Source organism: Scyliorhinus torazame, chromosome 9 (assembly GCF_047496885.1).
Source record: "Scyliorhinus torazame isolate Kashiwa2021f chromosome 9, sScyTor2.1, whole genome shotgun sequence".
NCBI lineage: Eukaryota > Metazoa > Chordata > Chondrichthyes > Carcharhiniformes > Scyliorhinidae > Scyliorhinus > Scyliorhinus torazame.
The window spans coordinates 249,516,532-249,530,034 of record NC_092715.1 but is presented as its reverse complement, the minus strand read 5'-3'; the positions used below and the strand labels follow the sequence as shown (position 1 = coordinate 249,530,034).

General features: G+C 46.0%; 1 protein-coding gene across 1 annotated transcript in view; it reads left to right on the top strand.

Annotated features, from left to right (window-relative positions):
- LOC140429811 (neuronal acetylcholine receptor subunit beta-3-like) overlaps nt 1–13,503 on the top strand; it is a 61,517-nt gene that overhangs the window by 14,817 nt on the left and 33,197 nt on the right. The window contains exons 2-4 of the mRNA XM_072517258.1: nt 4,753–4,904; nt 8,254–8,298; nt 11,057–11,166. Of these exons, the coding sequence (XP_072373359.1) occupies nt 4,753–4,904; nt 8,254–8,298; nt 11,057–11,166 (307 nt within the window). The remainder of the gene's footprint in view (nt 1–4,752; nt 4,905–8,253; nt 8,299–11,056; nt 11,167–13,503) is intronic.

Here is a 13,503-nt window from a genome sequence, read left to right as displayed (position 1 = left end):
GTTTGGGGAAACGTTCCCCTCCAACCATTTGCCCAGCATCTGAGGCATGTACACCCAAAGATTCCTGCCCCCGGTGCCCTCCAGTAGATCCACAATGCGGAGGTTCTGGAGGCACGGTTGATTTACTTTGTCCTCGACCTTCCACCTTAGTGTCCCTTGTGTCGTCACCAACCTTGCCATCTCTATCTCCAGTGAGGCGATTGATCGCTCTGGTCGGTCGCAGAAATCTCCAGGTCTCTGGTCGCAAGCATCCGCATCTCCAGCTACCGCTCCATCTTTTCCAATGGGGACCAGCAACTCCGCTACCGCCACTTTCACCGTGCCATAATTTCCAGTTTGGTGGCACCCTTGAGCTCTTGGAGTTGCTGTGTTAGGAATTCCCTCCATTCGAACATCGGGAGGTAGCCCGGAATATGTTCCGGCAGACCATCCCGTTCGGGTGTGGCCGGGACATCATCGCCCCACTTGTTTGCCATCGCCTCGGTCTCTCTCTCCCGGCTTTTACTGCCTCTGCCGTCTCTTCGGTTCCTCGGCTTGCTGTTGCTTGGCATGGTTCTTTCATTGTGGTGGTGTTGCAGGAGGGTGAGGGTTTTATTCCCCGGGTTTAGCCGACTATTCTGGGTTAAAAGTGCCTAATTTCAAGTTTCAAGGAGGAGAGCCACGTTTCGAGCATCCGCTCAGCACATCATCATCACCGGAAATCGACTGTTATCAATATCAAGGTGTCATAACAGCTTACTATTTATCAGAAATCATATTTAAATTCTTAATCTGCACTGTGGTTTGGCTCCGAGAAAATCTGTGGCGTGGCAGATTTGTGGCGAGGCTAATAAAGCTGGTTTATTCTTAGATAAAAGCAAATTACTGCGGATGCTGGAATCTGAAACGAAAGAGAAAATGCTGGAAAATCTCAGCAAGTCTGGCAGCATCTGTAGGGAGAGAAAAGAGCGAACGTTTCGAGTCCAATGACTCTTTGTCAAAGCTAACAGACAGAGAAAGTGGGAAATATTTATACTGTGGAGTGAGAATGAAAGATGAGTCATAGCCACAGAAACAGCTGCAACAACACTTCCTTACTTTTATACGCTTAAGGTAAAGTCGCCATAGTCCCAGTGACCATAGGCTGTCTTCCCCTTTGAGTGAAATTGAACCCGTGCTGCTCGTCTTGCTCTGCATTATGAACCAGCTCTCTAGCCAACTGAGCTAAACCGGCCCCCCTTTCCATACTATTCCTTTAGCTATAAATGCCAACTTTCTTTCGCTTTCTTTATTACCTGCTGTACCTGCATGATACTTTTCTGTGATTCCCCCCGATTCCTCTGCAGCGGAGCAACCTGAAGTCTCTCCCCATTTAGATAATAAGCTGCCTTTCCATTTTTCCAACCAAAATGGATGACCGCACACTTATCCACATTAAACTCCATCTGCCACGTTTTGGCCCACTCACCTAACTTATCTACATCCATTTTTAAGGTTCTTATTTCCTGATTGCAACTTATACTGTCCCACCTATTTTAGTGTCATCTGCAAATTTGACTGTAGAACCTTCTATCCCTGTATCCAAGTCATTAATATAGATTGTAAATAGTTGGGCCCTCTGTGGCACCCACTAGTTTCAACTTATTATTCAGAAAAAGACGCATTTATCTCGACTCACTGTCTTCTGTCTGTTGGCCAGTCTTCTTCCAAGCTAGTAAATTACCCCTAACCCTACATGATCACACCTTTTGTATTAGCTTTCTGCGCAATATCTTATCAAATGTCTTCCGGAAGTCCAGATACACGACATCTACAGGATCCCCATTATGCACTTAGCTTGTTACATCTTCGAAAAACTCCAGCAAATTAGTCAAACATGATTTACCCTTCATAAAACCACGCTGATTCTGATGGATTGTGTTTTGACTTTCCAAATGTCCTGATATTACTTTCACCCTGTCAAGCCCCCTCGGGATCTTATATTGTTTAAATCAGGAGCCCCTTACTCTTCTAAATTCCAATGGATACAAGCCTAGCCTATCCAACTATTCCTCATAAGACAACCCGGCCAATCCAAGTAATGGTCTAGCCTTCTCTGAACTGCTTCCAATGCATTTACATCCGCATTTAAATAAGGAGACCAATACTGTATGTTGTACTCCAAATGTTCTTTCACCAATGAACTGTATGATTGAAGCATGACCTCCCTACTTTTGTATTGAATTCCCCTCACAACAAACAATAACATTCTGTTACCTTTCCTAATTACTTGCTGTATCTACATATGGGGCGGGATTCTCCGACCCCCGCTGGGACGGAGAATCGCCGGGGAGCAGTGTGAATCCCACCCCCTCCGGCTACCAAATTCTCCGACGCCGGGGATTTGGTGGGTGCGGAAAACGCGCCGCGCCGGTCGGCGGCCGCTGGCAGCGCCCCCCCGGCGATTCTCCGGCCCGCGATGGGCCGAGTGGCCGCCCGTTGACGGCCGGTCCCGCCGGCGTACATTACAAGTACTTACCGGTGGGCCCCCGGGCGGCCTCCGGGGTGCTTGAGGGGTGCGGGGGGGGTCTGGCCATGGGAGGTGCCCCCACGGTGGCCTGGCCCGCGATCGGAGCCCACCGATCCGCGGGCGGGCCTGTGCTGTGGGGGCACTCTATTCCTCTGTGTCGGCCGCTGTAACAGTCCGCGATGGCCAACGCGGAGATGAACCCCCTGCACATGCGCTGGGATGACGCCAGCACACGCTGGTGCTCCCGCACATGCATCAACTCGCACCAGCCGGCGGAGGCCCTTCGGCGCTGGTTGGTGTGGCGCCAAGCCCCTTCTGCGCCGCCCGGCACGGCGCAAACCACTCCGCTGCTGGCCTAGCCCCTGAAGGTGTGGAGGATTCCGCACCTTCGGGGTGGCCCGACGCCGGAGTGGTTCATGCCACTCCTTCACGCCGGAGTTGCCCGCGCCGCCGGTTCACGGAGAATCCCGCCCATGAGCTTTGATGATATGCATAAAGCAAGTTTTGTACATTATTATGGCCCAGGTTTTAGAGAACACCAAAGTATATCATGGAGTTCACCTGATCCACAACTTTGAATAGATTTTGGTTATGGGGAACACAAGTGCCCACTTTACAGGTGTGATGCAACAGAGAACTAAAATAATTTTTAAACCAAACAATGTTTATTCTATGAATCAAGTTAATATTTTATAAACCCACAGTAAATATCTTACCAACTACCAACACTAATAACCCCCAAAAGAGATGCAGTACTCTATAGGTAACCCTTAGTAACTTTCCTAACATCCATAAGCCAAAACACTTTTTAACAAAGACAATAGGTTTGAATTCTCTGCAGAGAAGTTATCACTTTCAAATTATCAAGTGATCTAAACACCTTGTTTAACACAACAGAGAGACACCAGTATACATCTGCTTGGTTTGAATGCAGCTCTCCAGCTGAAAGCGAAACTAAAACACAGAGCCACAAAGAGCTTCCAGCTCAAAATGAAAGTAAAAAGCAGAATCACATTCCAGCTCCACCCACACTGCAGCCATTTGATAAAACATACTTTTCTTAAAGGGACTCTCACATGACAACATAATGTTATGCATGACCTCTGAGCACTAAGTGGCAGTGTACATCTACCATGTGACCCTGTGGCTGGGGAGTTGGGAGTAGGTCATGCTGGAGGATAGATGTATTTGCAGTAGCTCTACAATAGTTAATTAGTGTTTGCAGTTTATTATTTTATTTATCCTAGTTATCTTAATCACGCAGTCGTTTCATAATAAACTATTTAAACTGGATGTTCTGTAGATCATTATTCATTCTGACCAGTCTACAGAACATGACATGAGTCTTTTGTGATTCATGCATTCGGACACCCAGATCCCTCTGCACCTCAGAGCTCTGCCTCACCATTTAATTTCAGAAACGTAAGGGGTAAATCTACCAAATATTTCTGCCAGCAAGGAACCTTGCGGTTTGGGGGTAAAGCTTAATAACATTACTTATGTTGTTTTCATAAAAATAGTCCTCATCTTAAATTGTGCATTTTGTCCCAATGATTAGTTCTAACCTAGAGTAAATTTTAAGGGAAAAGACTGAACCAAAAATCTCCATTTTAAAAGTTGTCTTAACATCACAGACAACTCGCATGAGAAGAAAAAGTTTTGAGAAATAAATATATTGACATCGAAGTAGAATTAAAACTAGAAGTTACTTTTGGAATTAATAGTGGAAGAAACAATTACCTCTAATTTTATTTAAATGCAGGCAGTAGGGGTGAAATTCACCTTATTCAGTAATACAAAACAGACAAGCGAAATCTGCACCCTGCCTGATCTTTTTTATTGATTAGAATGAGGACCATATAAGGGGAAATTAGTTTTGCTCCAAAGATAGTGACCAGAAGACTGTGATGCCAGAAGATCATCTTGGTGGAGGCTGGGGGAGGATGGAGAGGGTTACCTTGCACATTATTGTCCCAACAATAGGTTCAGCGCTACCTGCAGGACACTGCACTGCTTGAACATTTTCGATAAGCTCCACTCTATCCCGAGAAACCCAGGGTCAGGGCAAAGAGGGCCGACATGGAGCGAAGCCGCCAGACATCCTTTTTTATCAGGCTTGCCAGGAAAATTAGCAATTCCACAGGGCAAAAGTCACAATTGTTGGCCAATTTCCGTTTTGCAGAAGGTCTCATTTCTACAAGAATGTTTTTTTTTCAACCTATGACTTTGCCGTTGACTGTTTTCTCTGCACTACATTGTTCCAGCTGCCAGAACAATTAAATTGCTTGCAGAGATCGAGGACACCCTGCTAAAAAACTTGTTTCGAGGATACCAGAAATGGGTCAGACCAGTTAGAAATGCCACCGATACAATAAAAGTCAAGTTTGGACTCGAAATCTCACAGCTAGTGGATGTGGTAAGTAAGTCAATGAGGTGGTATTTTCAGAAAGTGATGTGTCCTCATTTTGACTGAAAGTCAGAGATTTTTCAAACAAGTATTTGCATTTTGGTGACTTTACTTGGCAAATTATGGCCTGTGTCAAGTGTGACTTTAAGTTGTAATGATTCAGAGTTTGCAACATGATTGAAATTAACTGAAATCTATATATTGATGCATGACTTTATCAGTATAAGACATTTTTAATTCCCTTTATTGCAGAATATAACTTGTATAATGCAGAACATGTACACTAGCCTCAATTTTGTAATCGGGGAGAAAACTGGGGTTCTGCACACCTGCAATACAAGTATATTTGTAGTGGTGAGCGAGCTGTGTCAATGATTTGAAATTTTCATTTGTCTGTGTTCTGCTACACACGGTCAACATGCATAGAGAGTCGGTCCTCCAACTTGACTAATTGGTGGTGCTTTGTTACAGTTGCTGTGACAATATGCACTTTTTTACATGTTGTAATCTCGAGCTATGGATAGTGTTGATAGAGGCACTATAGTCCTTTCCATCACATGGCTGATCATAAATCCGTCCCACTCTTACCGCCTGCCATTGACATATGTTGGAAGGATTTGCAGGTTAATGCTCCATCTATGTTGACGTGTTATGAATACACCTTCCTTGCTCATTAAGCCCTGGGGTGGGACTTGAACGCATAGCTTCTGGCTCAGAGGCAGGGATGCTGCCCACTGCCCCTCAAAACCTCCTGATGACTAATTACCAGTCACAAAATCCAACCATTCTCAGGGATAATGTCGGCCTTCAAATGAGGAACATTCTTATTCTGTCAGAGGCAATGTCACTTGTGCCAAAGCACAGCTCCAGTGACAATGCAGGCATTGCAGCAAAGCACAGGGGTTACCTTTGGGGGCAAAAAGCCACTCTCCTGCAAAGGTGGCGAGCTAAATGTGTGTGTGTAAGAAGATGGCCGCACAGTTCAACAAGACTTTGAAGATCTGGAGTACCGAAGTCAAAGTTGGAAGAGGCTTCCAGGCATGCAAAAAAGTATCAAGGTAAATGGACTCTCTTTCACATACTTGCTGCCCCTTTCTTCAGAACACATGCTCAAACAGGATTCAAGTGCTGGTATGTGTTCCCCTAATTCTATTTACTGTTCAGCTTAAGAGCCATCAACAAAGGACCACGTGAGTCAGTGGCCCTGAAATCCAGAGGAAGCTCACTCTACATGATGAAATGACCCATAATTTGTTCCTGAATAAAATGCTGGAAGACATTGGCAAGGTTGAGTTTGGAGGCATAGCCATACCATTCAGCAAATCTCCTTTCTCTGAAATCTTTCCTATGCTTCTTGCCTTCCTTTCCCCCTGGAGCTACACTTGGCAAGTAATTATAAGGCCTGATGTTATTAGCTCTCTTTGAGACAATGTCTTGAGGATACACCGTAACTGTCTGATCTTTCTTTTTCTTGTGGATTCTTTTAATGCAAGCATCCAAAACACAGTGGCACCCCTGTAGCCTCTGGCACACCACAGCATGTTGTGTCAACCACTCCTCTTGCCCCAGCAACAGCTCACCTTCAACACGCTGGAATGGGCAATTGGTGAGTTTGCTATCTTATGGTTCTTTGGAGCATTTCAAAAGAGCAGCGATAGCAGGTTTCACCAACTCTATAGGTACCCACCAATTGGCCACTGTGTACAGAAATTAGACAATGGAGTTATCAGAAAGAGCCCTTGCGGCTACATGGGCTCAATCTATAATGTTTTGCACACTTTGAAGCTTACCATTTGGTAAAATAAACCAGTACCCGACTCATCAGATGGTATTATCACTGGCGAACTGATAGAGGCATTCCCACCAATAAAATATGGCGTCAGTAACTTGCATTATACAACGGCAGATTAGTTTTAACAGTTATTCCTGATAATGTACCCTGATCAATGGAAGACCTTCAAAATATTTTGTACCTTATAAAATATCTTATCAAAATATTTTGAGCAATATTGTTTTGATTGATCACAATACATTTGCCTTATTTTTTTCAAAGAATATTTTTGCCCCCTTTCCCACCTCACGTGATGCACAGTTTTACTTTTATGAGCAGAGATAGAATCAAATTGGAAAATTCCAACCCCCATGGATTTTTGTTTTCAATTTTTTACTTCTGCTCAACTGAACCGCATTAGACAAAACTGCTGTTCAACTTAAAATCCGATAACAGATTGCAAAAGATTGCAGACAGAGCTGACTCCTCCAATTAAGTACATGAAAATCGCTTATTGTCACAAATAGGCTTCAAATGAAGTTACTGTGAAAAACCCCAAGTCGCCACATTCTGGCGCCTGTTCAGGGAGGCTGGTACGGTAATTGAAACCATCTATATTCCCTGAAGTTCAATGGCCTTCTTAGCTAGGACTAAACACCACTCCCCCCATAAATTATGTACACTCCAGGGAATCTCCAGCAATCAGAACACAATTCCATTAGCCCTTTATCTGTAACCAAGTAGGTGGTTGAAATCACTAATTATCTCATTATTTATGATCCCTTAATTGCAGCTTTAACAGACACACAGTGTGGGTATCTCAGCCCAGGTCCTTTAATAATATTACTGCATCAAATATATACCTTAACCCAGGCTTTCAATAACATTACTGCCTCAAATATAATATATAACAATTTCTACATTCATTGGAAATGCGTGAATGTACTGTAGTGCGACAGTGTTGCAGACAGGTTAGAGAAACAGAGAGTAGGTCAATCCCTAAACCTCTTGCATCCTGGAATTTAAAATAATCGGATCCCGTATTTTTTAACGGTTGGTTTTGACTTAGTGTGATATTGCAAAATGGGATGACAAGTTGGCAGCTATTATACATCACTTTGTTTTTTTTTGTTCTCATCGATTTGGATTTGTACCTAAAATAGCTGCAAATTAAAAGAGCCTTCACGGACGACCACAAACAAGTGTGATGACAAAAACTCATCATGGTACCGAATTTGATCTGGGGACCATGACCAGAATTGTGGACAGAGAGGGATTCCAGTCTAATATTTCTTAAAGCAACCCAAAAGATCGCGGAAACTCAATTCACTTGAAATTCTCTGATCTTTAATGCTGGCGAGGTTGATTTCCACCAAAGCGCGAACTATCAGCAATTACCTCCCTAAACCGTGTCATGCTCCTGTTCTTAGATTAACTCTTCACACCCAGATTGCATTATACAAATCGTATTGGAATAAAGCCAAATGCGATCATTCTCATTTCCAAAGCTTTCGCTCAAGTTGCATTCTCTTTTATTTAAGTAGTGTCTGGTTTATGCTGCATCCACCAGTGTGTCTCTCGTTACAGGATGAAAAGAATCAATTGATGACTACGAATGTTTGGTTGAGGCAGGTGAGGAGATAATTTCATGGCTTCCATAAGCATCATGTTAATTCTGACCTCTAATAGGAAATTGAGTCTGATTCGGTGACACGGTTCACTCCTATTGTTCGGCTGAAGAAATAGGAACTTGCTCTGACATAATCAGTCAATAGCAGTTAAATCAAATATTCGAGCTGCTGTTAACATCACCATGCCACAGTGCCACAGTGAGGCATTGGAAGGAATAATCCTTCCTTGTGGCCACCCACTTGGTGATCTTTTTGGCTCTATTCACTACGTGCCTCTTCACCCCTAATTTCAGGCTACTTGGCCATGGACGTTGTCAATTTAATGTAGTTTGTTCTCCGCAAGTTGCCATGCAGTGGAAGAAAGTAGGCCTATGTAATGAAGAATCAAAGTTACCACAACATCCACAATGTGGAAGACCTCTATTCATAGAATCATAGAATTTATAGTGCAAAAGGAGGCCATTCGACCCATTGAGTCTGCACCGGCCCTTGGAAAGAGCACTCCACTTAAGCCCACGCCTCCACCCTATCCCTGTAACCCAGTAATACCACCTAACCTTCCTTTTGGACACTAAGGGGCAATTTAGCACGGCCAATCCACCTAACCTGCACATCTTTGGACTGTGGGAGGAAACCGGAGCACCCGGAGGAAACCTACGCAGACACGGGGAGAACGTGCAGACTCCGCACAGACAGTCTCCCAAGCTGGGAATCGAACCTGGGACCCTGGAGCTGTGGAGCAACTGTGCTAACCACTGTGCTACCGTGCTGCCCACATACTGTAACCGATAAACCTATTGGGTGGAATCTTACCATATTTCTTCAAAGTGTCGGGCTCTGACTGAAAACTGGCATGTAGCTCTCTAGCTGCACAAACCAGTTTTCTCTCCAGATCGTAAGCCTCACAGAGTAAAAAACAATGTTTGGACAGGGTTTATGTCATCGCTCTGGTGGGGTGGGGTCTGATCTGGTAGACCCTGCAAGGCCAGCTTCACAAGCTCAATTCATGTACCTTAACATATTCTACCGAGATCGGGGCGTCCTCTTTAAAGGGCACCCCGCTCAACACTGAACTGGAATATTCCCGCCCACCCCCACTCCCAACCATGGAGGCATCGAGAGCCCCCCCATCAGACCACCCCGCCCCCCCCCCCCCCCCACCTCCAGCCCCAGCAAAATCATTGTGGGATTCCCCCCACTCCCGCACAATCATTGGGAGCACCCCCCCATCACTGCGGAAGTATCACTAGCAATCCCCCCACCCCTCCTGCCGAAGTACGCTCTCCCCATGCCTGAAAGTTGCCCCCCACACTGCCCACTCTCCCCGGCCCCCGCCACATAATTGGAAAAGCCACCCCCCCCTCCCCTCCCCTCCATGGGCCTTCCTCTGGCACTGCCCCTTGAAATGCACCCTGGCACAGGCTGACAGTGTCAGGTTGACACTGTGCCAACGTTGCAGTGCCAACCTGTGGCGGGGCAGTACCGGGAGGGGGGGCATACCCCTCTCCCCTGGGAGGGATCCCCTCAACTGAATCCCGTCTTTAAAAAGCTGCTGTGCACCTCACCGAGGCGACGTCACGTCAAACGTTCCGTGGGGAGGGGGGGGGGGCAAATCATGTGGCAGGTGGGGCTGGATAATGTCATTAAAATTAATTTAAATATGTTAAAATGAGGAACCTAGTGAGATCATCGCCAAGGGGCCTGGAAACACGGGAAACACAATCTCTCCGGAGAGAATCCCGTTTCCCGATTCTCTCGAGTTTCCGCCCGCATATGCGTTCTCTCCGACGGCAAACGCAGACTGAAAGTCGCCCCCATTGTCTTAACTGAACTGAAGTTTGCACCACTCTTGCAGAGAAATGCCGATCTCTATTTCACAGCTGTTCCCGGCACAGTTGAAATCATAAATCCAAAATTAAGTTTAATTTTGCGGTTAAAATATTCCCATACAACTCCCTTCTGCATTATTTTGAGGCAAAACAGTGTATTCATAGAATTTACAGAATCATAGAATTTACAGTGCAGAAGGAGGCCATTCGGCCCATCGGGTCTGCACCGGCCCTTACAAAGAGCACCCTACTGAAGCCCATGTATCTACCCTATCCCCTTAACCCAGTAACCCCCACTTAAGATTTTTCGGACACTAAGGGCAATTTAGCATGGCCAATCCACCTAACCAGCACATCTTTGGACTGTGGGAGGAAACCGGAGCACCCGGAGGAAACCCACGCAGACACGGGGAGAACATGCAGACTCCGCACATACAGTGACCCCAGCCGGGAATCGAACCTGGGACCCTGGAGCTGTGAAGCAACGGTGCTAACCACTGTGCTACCGTGCTGCCCACAAGTAATATTCCAAGTAATAAAGGTGAGCAATTATATTACAATCGCTCATGAAAGGATTTCATGCAAGCACATTAATCAAGAAGCAGCAGAATAAAACGCTGTGTGATAGATCATCGGCGTCGATTTGTTCCTCATCATTCTATACTGCAATGTGCTGAACTATCCCTCAGACATGTCCTCGAGCTCAGAGGTACTGCTTTTAGCAACAGAAAAGCGTCAAATGCTGCTCTCTCTGCTAATGCACTGCACTTCAGTGTGTGTGACTATCGACTGGTGCACTGAATGTGCCATTCTGTATTTTTTATTGCCATTGCTAATTCCTGACTCTCAGCATGCTTAAATTATTTCTTCTCTATTATACTCTTATGTGACTCTGTCATGTAGTAACACGATTACCCTTCTATATTGTAGGAGTGGAATGACTACAAGCTGAGCTGGAATCCAGATGATTATGATGGCATTACCACAATCAGAGTTCCATCAGAGTCCATCTGGCTGCCCGACATTGTATTATATGAAAAGTAGGTGTTTGTGGTTCTACATTTCCCGAGCTGCCGAGAAAAGAAAATATTGATAGATCTGTTCAGATAAGATTGATTGAAATTGTGTGTGAGCTGGCTTATGTGGAGCGTAGGCACCAGCATTGACCGTTTGGGACAAATATCTGTTGCTATGCTGCAAAATTCCACATAATTCTATGTCCCCCATCAGTGTGGTATATCTTCCAGGTTCAGACCATGATGTAAGTGGGCCGACTATATCTCCTCATTTTATTTTCCTTCACAGCTCTGTGGGCTGCACTATGGACTGCAGCGATCCAAGATGGCTGCCCACCACTACCCTCTCAAGGGGAATTTAGGGATGAGCAATAAATGCCGGCCCTGTCACCGAGCCCCACGTCCCATGAAAGAATACATTTTAAAGATTGCGTAAAAACCTCGTATTGGGATTAAGTTAATCCTGAATTGGCAATCATCTCACTTATGGGTTGCACGAATGGTGCTTAAGGTGTGAAAATGTTACAGCATTGTAGTCAGGGCACTCGGAATTAAACTGAGGTGCATCACTGAGTCGGAGTGGAGGGAGCCTAAGTCCACATCTGGTGACAGTGAATCCGATCGGGCAATGTTTAACCGTGACACAGCATGAGTGGAAAATGCTCCACATCTCAGAAGTGAACCCTCATCTTAATGGGCACAAATCCTGACTTTAAAAAAATCTAACCAAGGATAGTCAAATACGCATATGTAATCAGTAAACTTAGAAATGTGTATTCCACCAGAGTCCACTTGAGTGCTTGGGTTTTCTCATTCCAAAATAATCCCAGCCACATTAAAAAAAAGATCAATTTCCATTCCTGCAGAGCAAAGTAGAACAGGGTTTAGAATAATAATAATTCAAGTGGTAATATCATTTGGCAGCATTATTTCTCTCAAACCCTCTTTACAACAACGTCTGAGGGAATTTTCATATATTGTCAACTGCAGCACTCCTCAGATCTTTCTAGCCGATTTCATTGTGAGCTTCTAAACTCTCTGGGACACGTGGTCACAAAGTCCATTTGTGTTTCTCTGTTGACACATCAGCTTAGATATTATCCAAACAGTGTTCAGATTTACCTGTGCCTCCTTCAATTCAAGCGACACCCAGTGGAAATGTTTGTATGTGCAGACCCAAATCCAGAAACATTTAGCACGTTAAGTATCTGTGTTATGTCTCTCACACACACACACACTCTGGAAATTGTTTTCTGGTGTTGAAAAAACTTCAACCACATATTAGTATATCAAAATCAACTGTACATCCATGTTTGTACACCGGGTTAGGTGGCAGAGTAAATAGTGTAGATCAGAAAAGAAAGTTGCAAAGTAGACATTGATGGATTAAATAAGGGTTAGACTGTGGCAGATGCAGTTGAATGTGAGGAAGTGGAAGGTCATTCACTTTGGATCGAGTAAAGATCATTCAGAGAGTCTCTATATGGTGAGAAACAGAGACAACAGGGGTATTTAGGGGTCCAATTTAAGAAAGGTGGTGGACAAGTACAGGCCATAATTTAAAAGGCTAATAGAATGCTGGCCTTTATCCCAAGGAGGCTGGGATACAAGCAAGTGGAAGTTACGTTACAGTTACATAAAACTCTAGTTCGGCCCCATTTAGAATGCTGTGCTTGGATCTGGGCATGACATTTCGGGCAGGACATATTGGGCGGGATTCTCCGACTCCCTACCGGGTCGGAGAATCGCCGGGGGGGTGGAGTGAATCCCGCCCCGCCACTCCGACACCGGCTGCCGTATTTCTCCACCACTGTTTTTTGGGCGGGGGCGGGGATCACGCCGCGCGGTCGGGGCCGTTGGCAGTGGCCCCCCCCAATTCTCCGGGCCCCGATGGGCCGAGCGGCCATCCTGTTTCGGCCAGTCCCACCGGCGTTAAATGGACATGGTCCAACACGGCTGCTGCGGTCCTCGGGGTGGCGCGAGGGGATCCGGCCCCGGGGGGCCCCCACGGTGGCCTGGCCCTTGATCGGGGCCCACCGATCTGCGGGCGGGCCTGTGCCATGGTGGCACTCTGTCCTTCCGCGCCGGCCTCTGTAGGGCTCTGCCATGGCCGATGCGGCGAAGAAAATCCCTGTGCATGCGCCAGAACACGCCAGCGGTTCTGCGCATGCGCCAGAATATGCCGGCGGTTCTGCGCATGCGGCAGAACACGGCGGCCCTTCGGCGCCAGTTGGCGCAGCACCAACCCCTCCAGCGCCGGCCTAGCCCCCGGAAGTGCGGAGGATTCCGCAATTTCCGGGTGGCCCGACACCGGAGTGGTTCACACCATTCTTGGCGCCGGCGTCGGCCCATCCTGCCGGT